At 37.5% G+C, this 21,011-nt stretch overlaps 1 protein-coding gene across 29 annotated transcripts in view; it reads left to right on the forward strand.

Moving 5' to 3' along the window:
• The window catches only part of DLG2 (discs large MAGUK scaffold protein 2), a 1,809,506-nt gene that overhangs the window by 1,254,980 nt on the left and 533,515 nt on the right, over positions 1–21,011 (forward strand). For all 29 annotated transcript variants that reach the window (XM_044753763.2, XM_070490530.1, XM_070490528.1 and 26 more), the window contains one exon: positions 16,774–16,898. In XM_044753763.2, the coding sequence (XP_044609698.1) occupies positions 16,774–16,898 (125 nt within the window). The remainder of the gene's footprint in view (positions 1–16,773; positions 16,899–21,011) is intronic.

Here is a 21,011-nt window from a genome sequence, read left to right on the forward strand (position 1 = left end):
TTATCCAAAAGCTAAGGAGAACCATTGTGTTCAGTACTTTTTAAGACTGTTAGGGTCACGAAAGAAGCATCAAACATGGTCTTGATTCTCAAACGCTCTGATAACATTCGTAAGATGTTAAGAGTAAGAATTATGAAATAAGCTGGCCAGTGAAAGGTAATGTATGATTATGCCATGCTAAATTGTGTGGTTCAGACATTCACACTCCAGCATGGGCATCACCTTAGGATCCTTCTCTGCTCAGTACTCCAGGAAGCCTTCATAGTCCATTGGAATTGGCACAAGATATAAAAAAAAACATTTCCCCTCCCTGATCTATAACACTGTAAAATAAAATAGACATAATCTAGTTGAAAGAACCCAGTCTTAAGCTGAAAGACCCAGGTAAAGAACTGAGACTCCCACTTGGTTCCTCTTTATTCATTTTAAATTTATTTACTCATTAATCGTACTGTCTCTAACTATCCTGAGGACATCTGTGATGTGCACAAGGCTTTGGAGATGAAAAAGATGAACCAGAAACAATTGCTGCCCTCATGTTCTTGAAGGTTAGGCTAAGAGATAAAGTAAATATACACATACTCCAAACACAAAGTAGGAAGTGGAAAGTACATAAGAAGGGGTGTAACCACCGTGCTCTGGGACCTTAGAAGAGGGAACACTTGCTTCCAATTGTGAAAGTTGTGGCGGTGTGAGATCAAGTGAGACTTCCCAAAGCAAGTGACAATTACTTCAGGCCCTGGGCAGGCAGAATTCAAATATAAGGACAGGGAGAGTATGGCAGCAATGCTGCAAGGCTTATCAGGCCCATATGCATGCAAAGCAAAGTGAGTGGTGGAGTTGATTAGGGTGGTGCCTAGGTGGGAGACACCAATAGGAAATGAGGGTTGAAAAGCAAGGTGGAGCCTGATCATAAAGTGCATAAATGTTATGCTAAATAAATTTGGACTTTATTCTCTAAGCAGTAGGCAGCCAATGAAAGTTTCTTCTCTCCCTCTGGCATTCATTGGGCACTCAACACAGACTGACATTTAACATCATTTTTTGTCTCTAGGCCCTGCTTCCTCACGAGGTGGTAGGTTCTATGATGTCAGGGACTTAGGTGTTACTTCTCCTGTGCATAGCAAGTATTCATACTGGGTGAGGAAGGGATTTAACTTTTATTGAGTACCTTTTATGTGTTAAACAATATTTGGATGCTTTTACACGTGAAAACATCATTCTTCACAACAGTCTAACAATCTCTGCTTTAAAAATAAGAAAACTGACTCAAAGAAGTTAAGGAACTAGCCTAAGGTCATGCACTTAATAAATAAAATCACGAGTTAAACCTATATCTGTCAGCTTCCAAACTTGTACTCTTTCACATTATTACAGTGTCTCATTGACTGGCTGAGTCACTCTTTTCTTAAACATCTATTTCTTGAATGCTTATTTATGTGCCTGGTACTGTTCTAGGAACTGAAAATACAGTATAGTGGTGAACATGACAGAAGAGTCCCTGTCAGTCCCTCTGACACTCTAGTGAGAGAGTCAGACAGTAAGGAAATAAACAAAATAAGTCCAGATGCTGATAACTCATATGAAGAAAACAACAGGGTGACAAGTTGGGGAGTGATGTAGGGTGGCGCTGGGGAGAGGAGTCTAATTTTGGTTGGAGGCTCCTTTGAGGTGGTAACCCTTGAGCTGATAAAAGGATATGATGGCTGGAGCCTAGTGAGAGAAAAGGGAAGTAATACAAGAGGAAGTCAAAAGAACACCTCTTTCCTAACAGGTGTTCATGATTTAAAATTCTTTTGTCCCCTACAAGAGCTATAGGATTTAGATATTAACCCAAATCCTCAGAGTTGCAAAGAAAACAAAAGCACTCCTAAGCAGAATGGAGTACACACAGATCTCCCTACTTCTACCTTCCCTCTCCCAACATATACCTGAGAGGGAATATTGAGTTCATTTGCTCCCAGAAAATATTTCTGATTCCTAGGTCTAGGTTTTATGACCAGCACTAGGAAGTTAGTCTTGTTTGGATACCAATAAACACATTTTGAGACCAGTGACAGTGTGGGTTGATGGAAGTTTGGACTCCTGACTCAGAGGGGTGCCGATCTCAACTTAGCTCTGAAATTTATACATCATGTCTTTTAGTAAAGGACACTGACTCTGCAAATAACATTGCCTAAGAAAAATGGTAAAAGGGTTTTGGAAACTTTACCACTTCCAATGGTCCATGTATTTGTCAAACGGGATAAAAACGTTTGCTGTAGACTCAGCATAGTTCTAAGAAGACTTTGACTAATGATTTGTTGGTGTAAGAATGTGAAGTCACACCAGGCTTGGGGGAGCTTGTGCTCCAGGTTTCAAACAGGCAGACTGTGCGTGCTTTTCAAATCTCAGTGCAGTTCCAGAAAAGCACATCATATTGAAAATTCTTTCACGTAATGAGTTGTCCTTTATGTCGTGTCCTGAGGTGGTGAATATTATTATTAATTTGATAAGTATTAAACTGTGATAGACTCACCTCTTTCCTCCCCTCCTTAAGCTCTCTGCTGCAAGCTCCTTAGGTTCTTTCAAAGTAAGAAAAATGGATGAGAATCAAGGTTGGCTGTAAGAAGTTATAATACTGGCTAACAGTTCTTGAGTATTTGGTATATAGTTACCCTATTGGCAGTTATTGAGCCCTGATAGTGTACCACATTAAATGCTGTATGAGAATCATCTCATAGACTGTTTACAACAGCAGTTCTTAAACGTTTTGGTCTCAGGAGCCCTTTTTACTAAAATTAATGAGGACTCATATTGTTTATATGTATTTTGTCTGTCAATATGTGTCATATTAAAAATCAGCACTGAGAACTTAAAAAATATTGTTTATTAATTTATAAATAACAATAATAATTCCATTACATGTTAACATAAGTAACTTTTTATTAAAAATAACTGTATTTTTCAAAACAAAAAGAGATTAGCAAGAAGACTGCCATTCTTTTGCATTTTTCAAATCTCTTTTACGTCTGGTTTAGTATAATACATCTAGATTCTCTTATTTTCACTTGTACTTAATTTGTTGTGCATGTCGTTTTAGTAAAAGTAAATGGGGAAAATGTGGTTGTTTCATAGATATATGAACAGAGAAATGTGAAATGTTTTCATACTGATTTCAGGTAATTGTGGATATTATTCTTTGATACTACACCAAAACTTAACAAATCACAGTTTTTTAATGATTAGTTGCAATGTGGAATCTGAAACCATATGAATGAACCTTTTATACTATATTACACTAAAATTCATTCATCTGTCTTACACTTTAAATGGGCCTTTTACTCAATTGTGGGTTTTTAATGTCATATATTGGTTCATTGGAAAACATTGGTTCACTGAATTATACAAATCATCCAAATGCTGACATTTTTCATTTTACAATATCAAAAAATCCTATTTGTCAATATTATCTCCCATCCCACCAGAAAAGTCTTTTAAGTCTTGGGAAGCTGTCATGCTGACGGTGGTGGATGCAAGGTTCCAAATTCTAATGTTTACTTGAAAACTCAAATTTTACAATTAGCAACAAATGCAATCAGTTGTTTCCTTGAAAAGACAAGCTCACTTCATCAATTTTCAGGAAGTTTTTGTCAAATACCCAAGAGTGAATAATCATAGTTTGTATGTCAATTGTTTTTTCAAGTAAAGATGGTAATCAATGAAAGTATAAAGTTTAGCTTGCATCTCAAATGATTGCACAAATATTTTTTCTTGAGAAAACCAAATGCAATATACAGAAGTACTTTAAGCATACCTCTCATTTTATCACACAGAATATTAAAATGTTATGGAACAAAGGTTGAGATTTTATAAAATTAATTTTCACTGCTTCATCAAAGGTATTCTTAAGTAAAACTGATCTTTTTTTATTGTGAATGTATGTTTAGTGAAGAATTCAATGTTTACTAGCATGCTCCAGTGCCACTGCCTTGCTTTATGCTAAGGCACCAACAATTTCACTCACCATTGCTTTTGCCATCAACACAAAGGTAAAGACAGTGAAAAAGACAAATTAACATCTTATTATTATGAAAATGCTTTTGATCCCGAAGACTCTTTGAGTACTGCTAGTTTATGACCAACTCAAAAGCTATTATTTTTCTTTTGTTCAGGTGAAGAAATTATACTTCAAAGAACTTAAAAAACTTGTTCAGGATTGCAAGTTAAGAAGTGGGAGAGCTAGGATCTAAACACAGCAGGAATTATTCCAGAGTTTCCTTGCTTAATCCATTCCAAGAGAATGGCACTTACTAGGTGATTGCAAGTGTCCATTTCCATCCTAATCAAGATTGGTAGAGGTCAGGGTATGGGTTGAAGGCTTGTTAAGTCAGAGTCACAGGTAGTTATTCCTAAGTACCATTTCAAGGGAGAGCTATCTTTAAGGGATATAAGTTTTTGACTGTAGCAAGTAAGCACCCACAGTACTGCCAAGAAATTGGAGAAAGAAAGAATAAGTGTAGATTTCCAGAAAAAAAAAAAAAAACCCAACAACTAGAAATCAGTCTTTTTAAAATATCTTCATGGTTCAGTAAAGAGTGAAAAGAATAAGATTGTTTTATTCAACAGTTGGTGGTTTTCAAAGATTTGGAATAGAAAAGAAGCAGAATTGTTGATTTGAGAGAAAATGGGAAAATTATACTTTTAAAACACAATGAATCAAAAGAAATGGTGTGTAAAGTGATCATTCTCAGACTTTAGGATTTTGCAATATTCTGAGCAATAAGAAATTAGCTAGGATAGAGGCAGTGGGAATAGAGAGAAAAGGATGAAAATAAGAGGTACTCAAGAGATAGAATCAAGAGAACTTGGCAAGTGATGGATGAGAGGGCCCAAGGAGAGGAAGAACCAAAGATAGATTTGAACTATTCCACACCCACACTGTTCCTGTGTATATGGCACATTTCCCCAACTAGAATACTGTAAGCTCCTTGAGAAAAGGAGCCATGTCTTTTATTTTCTTTTGTTCACAGAATTTGACACAATGTTGAGCACATAGTAGATACTCAAATAAATAAATACACAATTAATTAGGTGATTTAACCAATAGCCCTCTTACATTAAAACCAAATAACTCCCTTATAACCCCCTACCTGACCTTTCCTTGTTAGCTCATTCATACAAATTATTTCAAGTATTTTCAGTTTATTTTAACCCAGCAACCACTAACTGAACATTTGTTGTCACCAGGAATTGGATTGAGAGCTAGAAATACAATTGCAAAAATAGTGTGGCCTCTGTCCTTCAGATGCTAAGAATCTAGAGGAAGAGAGACACATATACAAATAACTTCATGGTCATAGTCACGATATACATAAAGTTGTGTGGAACCACAGAAGAAAGGGCAAGCACATCTGCCTGACGCAGTTGGAGGAAACACATAGAGCATTTGAGATGAGTTTTGGTGTTTGAAAAGAAATTAAACAAGAGAAGAAGCATTGCAGGCAGAGGAGGCAGTTCAGTCCAGTTCATGCAAGAGTTTATTCAGTTGTTTTCATGTATAGGTTCTACGTGATTCTGGCATAGAAAATGAATAACTCAGTTGTGATGTTTTTGATTGATGCTCTCAATATAATAGGGAAGATAAATATGTAAACAAGTAAGTACAATGTGCTGTGTGCAATAATAAAATTGTGACCCAGGTACAGAATAATATAGAGGAGGAAAATGAAGGGGAAGGTGAGGACCTACTCTGGATCAGACATTCTTCTTCACATGCTGCTAAGTGGGGTATATACAGCTACACGGAAGAAAGTACAAGTTAGTTGAATAGGGAGCAGTTTACAAGTTGGTGATGCTTAGCTCATATCTCTGGCTTGTGGACCTATTTTCTTTAGGCCTCACAACGTTGACCTGTGTGGCAGCCATGGAATGTGCCTCACAAACTGCCAGCTACAGGGAGCATAACCGACTAAGAACCCATATATATATTTAAATTTAGTAATTTTCCAACATTTAAGAATTGATGTTTTACTTAAGAAAATTTGATTCCTGGCTTCCCTAAGGGAGAGAAACAATTTTCCAACATTAGACCTTCTTCTAGAGTGCCCACTGTCCATAACAGCAGAATAGTATCTCTTCCTTTTAGGTGACAGATATGCTCAATTCCCACTTCTTCCTATTTTATTCAATATGAAGACCAGTTGCTTAAATACCATACTTTTGCTCTGTTATTTGATGTCTCCTGTGCCCATTTCACCCTCCTATGTGTATTGTCTGCCTTCATAGACATTTGAGTTTTAGATCCACTCTTTCGAGCACATTCCACCATTAGAAGGATAGAGTGAAGTGACTCAGGCCTGGAAGCCAGAAGAGCAATGAGGAGAACTAATGAAATTCTAGCTGAGGCAGTGATAATCGACGCAAAGAACAACTGGATGGATTTGAGGGATATTTCAGGGGTAGAATCAACAAGACATGATGTTTCATAAAATATAGGGACTGATGGGAAGGCAGGAGTCAAGAATGACTATCAGATTCCTTGATGTGGTAACTGAGTTATTCACAAGCTTACCCATTTGTTTCTCATTTTCTATACACAAACTGTTCTAAACAGATATCTACTTTAATCTCTCACATGCCAGGAAGTTTTCATACAACACAAAAAGAGATTTCATTGGAAATAGAAGGCTTAATGGGGTTCAAGAGACAGATTCCATTGTTACTAACTTACATTGGAAAAATTATCAAGAAGTGAAGGGACTATGTTGGGAGCTGTTGAGAAGTATATGTTATTAGCTTCTAGTGGCATTTCGATTAAATACTATTGCAGGGTACAAGATAGATGTTACTTGGAAATTTTATAGTTGGAGTGTCATTGACAACATCCTAAATCAGATCTTAAGAATTCACAGTTCAAATATTTGATCCTAAATTGCTCTCCTTGCTTTCTGACCCAACCCACCCAGCCTATTCTTAATTCAGCCTGCACATTGTCCTTAAATTAATCATGGTAAAACATCACATTATTCATGTCATTCCTTATTAAGAAAACCTAGTTTCGGGGCTGGCCCCGTGGCTGAGTGGTTAAGTTCGTGCACTCCACTGCAGGCAGCCCAGTGTTTTGTTGGTTCAAATCCTGGGGGCGGACATGGCACTGCTCATCAAACCACGCTGAGGCAGCGTCCCACATGCCACAACTAGAAGGACCCACAACGAAGAATATACAACTATGTACCCGGGGGCTTTGGGGAGAAAAAGGAAAAAAAAAATTTAAAAATCTGAAAAAAAAAAAAGAAAGAAAACCTAGTTTCTCAAGAAAAACCCATACTCCTAGGTCTGGCATTCAAAAAACTTTCACATGTAAACTCAAAGACTCGTTGTGGGGACCAAGGGAAATAATTGTGCCTGGCACTTATTCCTGATATTCCTACAATTACACAGCTTATTTTCTTGCCAGTATCTTGACTGTCCTTAAGGAGGGAGCTACAAGGTCTCATACAGTGCTTGGCATGTAGAAAGCACTCAATAAGTGTTAACTATTGTCATTATTCTTTATCAAGACCTCAGTATTTTTTCTGCCACTCCATTGACACCAACACATCTCCCAAACTTAAAAGGATCCAAATGGAACTTGATTTACTTCTCTCAAACTGGTTTTCCAACCTCCATCACAGTCTTCTCTATCTCATACATGTCATCCCTGTCAAACTAGTCATCATCTTTGATTCTTCTCTTTCCCTCACACATTCCAACTGTCAGCAAGTCCTGTCGGTTTTTCTTCCAAATCATGTCTCAAATCTTGCCATCCCCATGGCTACCAGCCTAGTTCCACCACCATCAGTTTCTGACCTGGACTTTTGCAACTGGTCTTCCTGTTCCCCCCCTTTGACCCTCTCCAATAAGTTTTTAAATAGCAAAAGTGTAATCTTAAACTAAATCAGATCACGTTACTCCTGTTTTAAATCTTCATGACTCCAAAATCTTACAGTGTCCTCCTAGGGCCCCAGTGTCTAACCTCTGCTACCTTCTCTCGCCTCACCTCTCCCTTCCCTTTCCTTGTCACTCTACAGCTATTCTGGGCTCATTTTCATGACTTGAACAAGTTAAGCACTTTCTTCTTTTTAGGGCTTGGCATATCTTGTTCCTCTACTTGAGACTCTCTTAACTTCCACATTACTTCACATCCTATTCCTCTTCTCACGTCTACCATAGGTTTTTTTCTCACTTTTACTGAACATTTTTGGCCATTTTTTCTTCTTCTCTATCTTTTTATCTCTTTCTATCTTTTTATCTCTTTCTATCTTCCAAGGAAACTTCAGTGTCAGATACAAAGTACTCTGGCTTGATCATCACTTTAAGACATTCACATGTTTTGACTTTTACTACACGTCTATGACTATCAGTGAGTACTGCTTCATCTCTGAAATCTTGAACCTTGAAATCACATGGTGGTCACCCTGCTGCCCCCTCTTCCATCCCCTGTTTCCCATAAATCTGTACTTTGACCTTGTTATGGTCTCAGTCTTTTCACTCTCTTTTATTCTTCCGGTCTATGAGCAGCCCCCTTCCTTCTGTTCCCTTCCTATCCTTTCTGATTTATATTACTCATTCCTGTGAGATTCGACCACATTTGCTTTTCAAACCTCAGCCCTAAAGCAATCGAACTTTCCTTTTTCACTCTTCAAAATTACTAAGCACTGTGGGAGAAAATCCCGTAATCATGCTGATGATGTCCCACCTGCGTGCTGCTCCACAGACCCCCCACTGATCCCAACGTGTCTCTCTTGCCTTGCAGCTGCAATTCCCACCCTTTATTGTTCTACTTAAGTCCCCAAATTCATTCTAGACTTTTCCCTTTGATGTCCTGGCATCTAAATGTATAGAGCAAAAACATGTCATCAGTCAAGAACTCCTTCAGCTTCCTTCTTCTCTACCTTAAAATGATCCTATAACTTCTTCCACCTTAAAATAACACTATCACTTTATCTATAGGGTTGAAACAAAATGGACCTGGTAAAGTTAAAAAGGCATTCCTCTCCCCACCCAAGGCTGAGTTATGCTATCTCAGAGGCAAACTTTCATTTAGTCTTTTGTTAGACAAATTTTACAAGCATAATATGTGTATGTGTGAATTTATGGTAAGATATATTTACAAGGAAAATGTAGAGATGGATTTGTTCAAAATGGTGAAAGAAAAAGATCTATAATTCAGATAACCATGAAGAATATTATCACATTGGTGAAGATACTTCCAAATTTTTTTCTATGCATATATATTACAAAGTGAGATCACAATTTAAATTCTATATTGTATTCTATTTTCTTTACCTAAAGATGTACAGTAAAGATCTTTTCATCTCATAATACCGTTGTATTCCTTGGTATGGCTATACCACATTTACTTAACCAATACCCATGGTAGGACTCAAAGAATCTGGACTGTAGACCCTACTTTCACTCCTCCTCCTTCAGAATTTTATTTCTTCTGTACTCTCATTCTCTTCTGTACCTTCAATCTCCCTTTCCAGGGACTTCTTCCCCTTAGCCCACAGACATGTTTGCCCTCCCTGCCACCCTCTAAAATCTTCTATGCCCTGTTCATTGTCATCAGGTACTACTACATATCTCCCCTAAGAACAGAACTCTTTCACAAAAACAGTAATCTACCCCCACCATATCACCGTTTTACTTCTCATGAGTTCTTTGTTCTGCTGTAATCTGGCATTTCTTTCCACCTGCTTGCTGAAACTGCTTCCTCTTCACTGTCCCCCATCCCCTTAAAACACTTTCCTGTAGACAGTTACCAATCCCCAAATGCAAATCTCCTGATGGCTTCTCTACATGGCAGCTTCCAGAAAAATACAATTTAATAAAACAAACTACGGGATATCCTAAATGCAACTCCTAGAAGATGTAATTAAGTGAAAACAGGCATTTCTTATTCCTGGGCTGAGAAGTTTATTCAAAGATACATGGATTGTTAGACAGTATGTAAAAAAAAAAAAAAAGGAAAAAGGAAAATTTGAGGGGTACAATTTTTTTTGTTAACTGTAAGCAACAGTAGTTAGAAATGTCTGTTACACTCATATCTTTATATCCTAATAATAGGCCTGGGCCATTCATCTTTTGATGTTGATGTATATTATACAAGGTGGGTGTGAGAAAGACTGAATGATTTCAACAGGTAGTATCTATGAAAAAGGTATTTTTTTTTATTATTATTATCTGTGCCATTCCAGATTTACTGCCTAAAATAAAATTACTTTCAGGACAATTTAGAAGATTACTTGCCAACTAATGGATCTTTCTATCAAGTGATATTTTTCTCCTGGCATGTAGCCTACAAAGTTCTTTATTTTAATTTGCTATTATCTGCATTGATTGTGTCTTTCTTTTTGTATCTTCATTCTACCTACCTATGTTGTTCACTATTCTATTTGTTGGTCAATGGTGAGGTTGTGCACTACTAATTTTCAATCTAGGTGCATATCAGAAATTTAAAGATTAGAGGCTAAGGTATAATTATATATTTGAAAACAACATATATATTATTTTGTAGTAGAAATTATATTAAATAAAAATAACAAATGTCTTTGTTGAAGCAGATATGTAGAGGATAAACTTGTGAACTGATGATTCTTGGCAGGGAGTGAAAGAAGCACAGATCCTCCTGGAATGAGGGGAGTGCACAGGAATCTTAGGGTTTGTAAGAGAATATATAAAATTTCACTGTTTATCGAAACAAGATATGGGTGAAAAGTCAAAAGACATTGTTTGAGTCTAACTTTAGCTTTTATTGACTTAATAATTTTCAATACTGCAGTCGTAACCCTCCCTCCCGCCACATTCAGAATTTCTAGCTAAATTATCTTTGGCAAGAGAAATAACACACAATAAAAGTGTAGGTTAAAATTCATCAACAAATACTTGTGGGATGAATAAATGAAGGCATGAATGAAAGAATGCATTTTCTGACTTCTTTTCTCCCTTATTGTCCTCGTGCTTGAAAGGACCCTTTTAACAATGCTATGTGTCAAGCAAAAGGAAATGAACTAACATTGACTGATCATCACCAATGTACCAGGGTCTGTGCTTGGCACTCTCCTAGTGCATTTACCATTTGCTTCATCTTTCTAACAATTCTGTGAAGTAGATATTATTATCTTCATTTTACAGATGAGGAAACTAGACTCAAAGTTAAGAAATTTGCCTAGTGTCAAACAGCTAGCAAGGGTAGAGCTGGTGCTCAAATCTAGGTGTGAAAGCCCAAGATCATGCTTTTCCATTAGAAATTTTTTGAATATTTTAATGATACTGATAGGAGTGGTTTAGACACTTTAAAAAAAAGATTCATTGTTATTATCATTTTTATTATTTTCCTACCATCAAATTATTTTTTTAATTCAGAAGAGGCAATATGATATAATAGAAAGAAAATGGTATTTGGAAACTGAAAAATCTGGTTTGAATCTGAAATCCACTATTTACTTCCTTTATGGCTTTAGGTAAGTTGCTTCACTCTTCTCAGCCTCAGAGTTTTTCATTTGTTTTTGTTTTTGGTTTTTTAATATGTGAAAAGGGAAAAATACTATCTACTAGATAGGAGATTATCAGAATCCTAGCTCAGTGCTTATTATAGAATAAATATGAAATAAATGTTAGTTCCCTTGAGGATATTTTTAGTATTTTAATGATTTAAAAAAAAGTCTCCCTCTTAAGTAATTTGAATGATTACTTAAGCTATTTTACTATTACTGATTAGTAATTAATAATTCTTTTTGTTAAAAAGAAGTCATTTTCTTTGAATATTTTTAGTGATGATCATCCTGTCATTAAAATGTCATGTGCTTTTTTCCTTTCACATTTATATAGCAAACATTTTCCATTGTCATTAAATGTCACTACAATTTTAATGGTTCCAAAATATTCTCATATTCAGATAGATGTACCATAGTATTGTTGACCATTTCTCCATTGTTTGGATATTTGTTTCTGGCTGTTAGTTGTTTTTTGTTTTCTTTTTAACATTAGAAACATAATACTGCAATGAAGCTTTGAACACAAGTCTTTTTTTTTTTTTTGAGGACGCTTAGCCCTGAGATAACTGCTGCCAATCCTCCTCTTTTTACCGAGGAAGACTGGCCCTGAGCTAACATCCATGCTCATCTTCCTCTACTTTTATATGTGGGACGCCTACCACAGCGTGGCGTGCCAAGCGGCACCATGTCAGCACCCGGGATCCAAACCGGCGAACCCCAGGCCGCCAAAGCGGAACGTGCGCATTTAACAGCTGCGCCACCAGGTCGGCCCAAGAACACAAATCTTTGAACACATCTCTGATTATTTCTTTAATATAACTTCCTAGAAATGAATTAACAGATCAAACAGCATTTTAAAGTAGAAACTTGACTTCTAAAAATCAAAGGAATTCTTTGTTGATAGAACATTCAATAAATGCATATGATTATAATATGACTTTATTGTCCTTTTCTTTTTTGTAACCCCATTTTGGGGGTAGTTTTCATTTGGAGAATAAACTTTTAATGAAAAAGGAGCTTTCCTGAGGATATTGTATTTATATTTGCAACCATTAATTAGATGGTAAAGTGCCTTTCCTTTTTTGCTTCTTCTTTTTCTAAGAGGAGATGGAGTGTAGTACATGAAAGAGGAAGTTCCCTTTGGCCAGGCAATGGGCTTGTGCTCCTGAGGGAAAGTCCGCAAACGTGAAGGATTGGGAACCAGGGGGAAAGATGGTCCATGCCAGTCATTCATCAGTCATGGAATCTGCCCAACTACAACGGAACAGCAGCCCACGCAGAACCCTGCAAAGGGGCTGCCCTCACCAGCATGGCACCTCGCAGTTTCCATTGACTGGGTCAAGTATCAACACTCGGTTAATTAGTCACAATTTTCAGGATCTAACGGTGTCACATGGAGAGATTGCTGCTCAGAGAAGAGAGGTTCTAGGGTCTGCCCCTGCAGCTGGCTGGCTCTGGGAAAACTGTTAGGGGACTAGAATGATTCAGGCACAGAGAACAAGAGGCAGTAATTTCACTGCTGCTTTTTATCTGTCCCTCTCTCCTCCGAATGCTGCTGGCTAGTAGCAAAAGCTTGAAAGGGAAGGCTGGGAGAGAACAATAAGGGGAGATGGGAAAGCACTTTGAATAATTTCCTTAGCTGAATTCACATCAACTTCTTCTAAAGAACTATGGTAACTGGCCAGGCCCAGCTGGCAGACTGGTTTTAAGTGAAACACAAAAGCTTTTGGGAGTTCTTGGGACCAGAATCACAGGTCCGGTTATACTCTGTCTCTATCTACCTCTTTTCATTGTGGATTCCCTGATCCATTCATTCTTTTCCTCAGTGTGGATTTGATGGTAGGGGAATGTATATTAGTAAATGCCAGAGCCACTGTATTCTCCTTATTAGAGTCAATTCCAAAAAAAATGGTTAAATGTTGCTAGGTTGTCATCAAAGCTAGTACTTCAAACATCTATTGATTCATAGAATAAGTTTTAAAAATGTGACAGTGGTCTATTTCCCCTGTAAAGCTTTCCAGAGCATTCCTTTTTCTCTGTTGGCAAGAGCAGTTTTCCTACAGATCTAGCCAGAGATCCAGAAGAATCCTTTAAAGTCATCCAGTTTAACCTCTTAATAGATACTTGGACCTCTCATGTCCAGTGACTAGCTAGATGCCCATTAAGAGAAGGGCTCTCCCTCCCTTCCAAAGCCGTCTATCCCCAGTGTGGACAGTTCTGTCTCATCATTCTTCAGCTAAGCCACAATTTGAGTACCTGGGCCTTCTATTTTTATTCTTGTAGCCACACAGAAAAAATGGTTTCTACTGCTATATTATATTCCTTAACACACTGTCAACTTGTATTGTCTCCTTTCTGAGTCTTCCCTTTAGAGCTTGAATTTTTCAGTAAGTCTGTTTGTTTGTTCATTCATTCATCAAATATTTACTGAAAAATTCTACATGTTAGACAAGGTACCAAGAAGTAAAGATGAGTACTGCAGAGTTCCTGCCTTCTACAAGTTCAGTTTGAAGGAAAGATAGACTCATAAATCTATAACTTCAAAATAGCACAGTGCTTGACATAGATAGGCATGGAAATCTACAAAAACTCAAAAGAGGAATGGCTTACCCAGAGAAGTGGAGTTGGGGTGATCATTTAATATTTCCTGGAGCAGATGCCATCTGAACCCTATCTTAGAAAACTGGAAGAATTGAGCCAGTCAAAGGGAAGAGGGAAAGTTTCTGATAGAGAAAAACAGCATGAGTAAAGGCCAAGAGATGAGTTATAGTGCAGGAGAGGATTGTATATTGATATATATATATATATATAAAGGGAAGTTATAGTACAGGATTGTGCAGGAAAGAGCCAGCAGTTCAGTTCAGTCTTCCTAGGAGTGAAAGTGTAAAACTAGAAACATAGGAGATAAGGATAAGAGCTAGATTATGAATATCTTTCTTAAAAGACAAAGTTTAGCATGCCCTTTCCAAAAATACTGATACCCAGGAGAAAGCATTTAAGCATCTCCCGGTCTCTGCTTGCCTCCTTCCCTGCCTCCATTCATCAAGAAATTATTATCCCTGAGATGCCAACTCTAGTAAGACCAATAAACTCCAGTTGATGTTCTTGGAGCCAGACCCAAGTTACATTGAAGACACTCATCTTCCCATCTTTTTCTTCCAAAACCCCTAGATCGTAGAGAAACTGTCTCATAAATCACCTAACTGCTGTCTTGGTGGCTATTTACATGACAATGTAGTTGAGATTATACAATGAAAATGTACTGATCCCAGAAGCCAGACTCTCACTGCCTTTTCTGCTCTGCCTTGAATTCCATAAAGGCAGAAATTATCCGGTCTTAATCCCCGTAGCCTTAGCTTCAAGACAGTCACATAGGAGATGATCATCCAATACTGATACCGTCATCAGTTGTTAATAGCTACTTAAACCTAAAAATGGATTCACATATTCTGCTGTGAAGAACCTCACGGTAAAGTCTCATCTTGTTCAATTTTTCTTGCTGTCTTTATTCCAGCCTTACTGTCTGTTTTTTGGACCTGGCATACCCTTTCTTACCTCAGGGATTTTACATATGTTCTTCCTTCTGCCTGGAACATTCTGTCCTCCTCCCCAGCTCCCACCCTGACCTCCTTAAGAGTAATTAACTGCTATTCACCTTCAGGAAAATTCCCTATGTTTGGTTCTCCCGTTAGCTACTCCTGCACTCTGTATTTTCCCTTCATATGCCTCATAAACTGACATATTCACTGCTGTAGCTTCAGGACTTAGTCCAGTGCCAGGCACAGGGCTGGTGTTTAATAAATATTAAATAAATTCATGATTACATGCCTGCTACTAAGAAATATCTCTGTCCAATGAACATTGGAATTTTTCAATGAATAAGCAGAAGTAGACAGATGTCAGAAATATAAAAACATGGGATTTTAGTTGCCGTGTTTGAATTACTAATTTGAACCTTTCAATATAAATGTACAATTATGAAAACAACCTTCTGGAATTCAGAGTTTTATTAATTCATTCAATAAAAAATTGCTAAACATTACCTTGACATTTGCAGTGGTATAACTGTCAAGTTACAGCTGATCTTACCTTGACATTGAACTTTTCTGACTGAGTGCCCTAATTAATTTTTCTGGATTAACTACTAAATTCTTAGTCCTCATCTCTTTTTATCCAAGAGCAGAACTTAATCAAGTAATCATAAATTTAGTGCGCTATATTTGTTAGCATATATGGAGAAATTAAATATCCAATGACAGGGGACTGGTTAAATAAATGATGGTACATGACCTTGATGAAATATTTAGTGATTTAAAATGGATAATTATAAAGATTACCTAGCTGTATGGAAACGGCTTAAAATACAACGTGAATTGGAAAAAAAATCGGAAAATAATATAGAAAAATAATACAGCCATGGAGATAGAGATTAAAAGAGAATACGTAAATAAGAAATATGTTAAGTAAGGTGGTTTGTGAATTTGGGGGAGACTTTTAATTATGTTTTACATACAAATTTTAGAAGGTTATATGTACATCGGATGTCAATTACTATATTTGTAGGCGTAAGTATGAAAGCTTTGTTAGAATATAAACTATTCAAATTTACATGCTGCGGCAGTAATATATTCCTTGTCTCTATCTACTGCAAATTAAAACCTATTTATTACTAAAAAGTATCTCACATTTGTTATGACTCCAGAAGGAGCCCTGCCTTCTGAAGCCAAAATTCCTTATTAGATAGGAACACGCTTGTTTGATGGATAAACTATGTTAGAACAATAATACTGGTAATCACAAAAGGAAAACATCCAAATGTCACTACTCTACCAAATAAAACATTTTTCATGTAACTTGTCTTCTTCCATTCTTTTTCGTATGTGTGTATAATTTTTGCAATTTACACTAATGATTTTTTGCATTTTTTCATATTACATAATGTGTAACCTTTTATTTCCTACTTCATAATGATCATTTTAATTGCCGTATAAGGGAATCATTTCTTAAAAACAAAAATATAAGGCCCTTTAAATAAGCAAAAATGTAAGGCCCTTTGAATTCTTGCAATGCAGGGACAAACTTGAGTGTTTTTCCTGACCTTCCTTTGTCTGCTGACAGTGCGCTTTCTAGCTTTGCATACAAGACTGTTATCCTCTGATTTCCATTTGAGTAGTAAGACGATAACACAGAGTGCAAGGGGAGCTAGGTTTAGGTGACAGCCACATCATTTAATATCTGCTTATTGTTTCTACAGGGGAATTCTGGCCTGGGATTCAGTATTGCTGGAGGGACAGATAATCCCCACATCGGAGATGACCCTGGCATATTTATTACGAAGATTATACCGGGAGGTGCTGCAGCAGAGGATGGCAGACTCAGGTAAAGATCTGAAATACTAGAATTATTCGGAAAATAAATATGCCACATCAATGAGACACGTTTGTACCTTTGGAGAATAATAATGCTACAAAAGTTCTGTAGTTGAAAGAGAAAGCTGTCAAAGCAAGCTTTCTATAATGACTTTCTGGATCCCTTATTACTCATTGAATTTTAACTAGTACTTAATTCGTGTTTGTGAATAACTACCGCATTCAGCAATGGACCAAGCACCGTAAGGAGGGGATACAGATATATCTTTTGTTCCATGGGACCTTCAGTCTGATTGGAAAGAAGAATACCATGAGCTGATGAGCAAATAATAAAATGTGTAGAAAACAGTATATTGTATGTAGTATTAGGAATTAATGCAATGTTATAGACACTGTGTATTCATGAATTCAGCAACTACTTATAAGGGATTTCTGTAGGAGTTTGGACAGAAAGAATATAAAAGACTATTTCATAAGAAGATTCCAGTCTGGTTCTTAAAAAAATAATTAAGATTTCACTAACCTCAGAAATCTGAATGAGAACACAGAGGGAGAAAATGCAAGTTGTCCCAACAAGGAGGGAAACCAACTTGAATTGGCTGAAGAACCCAAAGTGAGATTAAGTAGGTGGAGTGGAACCAGATATTGCTCAGGGTAGAATAGTAGTGGTTTGAACCAGGACCCCTCTCTTTAAAGAACTAAAGCTTGTTTGGGGAAATAAGAGTCACCCATGTGGGGCACTCAGTAAATGATATAAAATTCTATCAGACATCAAAACACTAATTAAAACGCATCGCGGGTTGGAACAATCAGGAGAGATTTCCCAGGGGAGAAAAATGGGTCCTAATGTTATTTTAGTGCCTCTACTAGATTTTAAATGCCCTCAGGCCAAGTAGTTACATATAGACGTGGATCAATAAATTCTTGCTGAATGAATGAGTGAGTTTTTGAATGAATGAATGAATAAAATGAGAAGAGAAAGGAGGGTGAATTAATGATTAGAGCGAAGGAGGGTAACACACACAAAATCCTGTAGGTAGGAGTGACCTTAGCTTGCATGGAGCCACGTTGAAGACTGTGACCTAAGTGGCAGAAATGTAAACTTCATAGACCTTCCTCAGTCTACTTTTCATTAAGCATAAATAAGTTAGTGTACTGTGTTTCTTATAAAGCAACCAAGGACACTTTTTGTTCCCCATCCAATTGTTCTGATGCAGTGATTACTTATGACAGCTGCATCTTGGCCGCTTGTGGAGGAGAATCTCAATTTTTTTCAGGTTCATCTGCATCTCCTATCAAGAAGAAAAGAAATGAGTACACTCCCACAAGAAACACATGCTTTTTGACAATAGAATTTTCAAGCTGAATTGACTGAATTAATTTCTGAGGGAGGAACTATCCAGGCTGCAGAGTGAGGGATCTGAAATAGATGCTGTGTAATTTTGTGAGTCATGGTGGGGACTGGGTTTGCTAATATTGGACCCTGGAGAAGCTCCGTTTTAAAAGTTTTGAAATAGAGTTGTTAAAGGATAATTCAGAAATTGGTGGGCCACAATCATCATTTTGTACCACTCTCTACCTAGAAGTATGGAAACATCCACCTCTTAGCCAAATTCTGGCTCTGCGTGTGAGATAAAACAGACTTTTTGTACATGCTTAACCTACAATTAAGAATGAAAAGTGGCGTCTCTGAGAGTGCCACCATTCTTTGCCTGCAAGCATGAGTGGCAATCTCATACATAGGGAGATAAAAGGAAGTTCTGCTGTGCTGGAAGCATCATTCAATAGTTGTAAAGAGAATAATCATAATGAGAGGTAACATTTATTGAGCTTTTATTGTGTGTGGGCATTGTGCTAAGATTGGTAGGAAGGTAGGTAGGTAGATAACCTAAACCCCAACTATGCCAGGCATATAGCAGGTGCTCAGTAAATTTTAGCACTGTTTCCCCCCTTTCCTTACCTACTCTCTCTACCTCTCAGTAATCGTTCCTCTGCTGTCACCTCCGTTCCTTTTCCTTTCTCTCTATGGTGTTCTATTCCCTTTATTCTCATCCCTTCCTCCTTTCCTTCAGTCTCCTTTCTTCCTCTATATCCTTCCCTAAGCTTCCTGTTCCTATCTGTTCAAACTTCTTTTCCTCTTGGTGATAACATGGAATTAAAGCCCATTTGTAAACAGGTATAGTACTGAAAAAGGTCTATGTTTCTATTCTCAAGTTTATACTACAGTGAACTGAATCTGCTGTTTCTCTCACTGAGAAAATAAGCCCACAAACTAAACATAGTGTGCTTTTACATGACAAATTCTTTGGTCCTTCCTGTGGGTTAGAGACTCTTAAAATTTTTTTTGTATCCTTTACATTATAAATTATATTTTGACAATTAACTAATACCAAAATTTACAGAGAAGCTGAGGCCCAGAAAAGTGAGGTGATAGGTCTGCTCCAAGGAGAGTAGTAATCTGGACTCTACTTTAGTTGATATATAATAATCAGACCAATAGTAACAATAGCAAAGACCAACATAGTGCTTCAATTTGCCAAGTCCTTTTCTGGCACATTAACTCATTTAAAGTATACAAGAACTCTATGAGATCCATACTTTTATTACTCTCTGTTTTCAGATAAGAAAATCGAGAAACTGAGAGGTTAAGTAACTTGCACAAAATTGTCCTGATGGTGGACAAAATCCTGGAGCCAAATTTGAACCTAGGTGGTCTAGGTCCAATGTTCATCCATGTCTTTATGTTCTAAGTTATACAGCAGAAAGAAAAAAAAAAAACAAAACACTTGAAAGATATACTATGGTAAGCATCATTCTAAAAATGTCACTCCCCAGAATTCCACAGCCTAATCCATTGAATCTTTGCCTCTGATGAGATATCAGTCCTGTGATTACTTTATGTTCTATGGTATAGTTGACCTTAAGAGAGGGAGACTATTCAGGTGAGCCTGATCTAATCACATAAGCCCTAAAAGTGTAGGGTTTTCTCTGGCCGGTGGCAGAAGAAGAAAAGAGACTTAAAATGTGTGAAGTACTTGACACTTTTCCTGGTTTGAAGATGGAGGAGGCCATGTGAGGAGAAATGAGGATGGCTTCTAAGAGCAGAGGCCTCCAGCTGACAGCCAACAAGGAAGCGGGAATCTCCGTCCTACACCGCAAGAGCTTGGAAGACCCTGAACCTCCAGATGAGAATGCAGCTTGGCCAACATCTGGATTTTAGCCTTGTTAAGAACCTGAGCAGAGATTCCAGACATACCGTGGCAGACTTCTGACCTACATAATGAGCTAATAAATGGGTGTTGTTTTATTTGTGAAATTTTTGGTAATTTTCTAAAGAGCAATAGCACACCACTAATACATACATCATTCTTGGAATTCTGAGTTCATTATGAAAAACCTTCCTGTGTTTGCTCCATCACCCCCATATAAAGTGAGTGTTCAGGCTTAAGACACAGATGAGGTGAGAGGTGACTTTCTCCCTAATTAGATCAAACTCAAAACTGGGCTCTTGTCTCGGTGGTTGCCCCAGAAGAGAGATGTAGGAAAAAAGAGCATACTATTTGGTGTCAGAGGACCTGGGTTTCAAGTTCTACTTTCTAGCTCTGTGACTTTGTGCTTTTTTTTAAAGCTCTCTGTGCTCCAGTTCCCTCACTGGTAAATTGGAGGTGAGAGCATGTTTCTCAGGAGACTGTGATAAGGATTAAATGAAACAGTCAGTGTGAAGGAGCTGGGTAAAATTCAAAGCCCTCAACACAACTTAGTCTGCAGAGCGAGCCGTTTAACAGAGTGCTGAACTTGAGCCATAAGTCTGTGACAGCCAGGAAGTGACAGTTATGGTAGACACAATTCTAAGATGACCTGCAATGACCCACATCTTTGCATAATCCCTTTCCTTTGAGTGCGGGCCTGACCTATGAGTATGATGGGCTGTGTGTCTCATGATAATATTACTCACTATGGCGAAAGGGATTTCAAAGATGTAATTAAAGTCCCTAATCAGTTGACTCTGAGTTTATCAAAAGGGAGATTAGCCTGTGTTGGCCTGACGTAATCCAGCGAGCACTTTGAAAGCAGAGATTATCCTGCTGGCCTAGATGAAGCAAACTTCCATGTTGTGAGAAGA

This window comes from Equus asinus, chromosome 20 (assembly GCF_041296235.1).
Source record: "Equus asinus isolate D_3611 breed Donkey chromosome 20, EquAss-T2T_v2, whole genome shotgun sequence".
Taxonomy (NCBI): domain Eukaryota; kingdom Metazoa; phylum Chordata; class Mammalia; order Perissodactyla; family Equidae; genus Equus; species Equus asinus.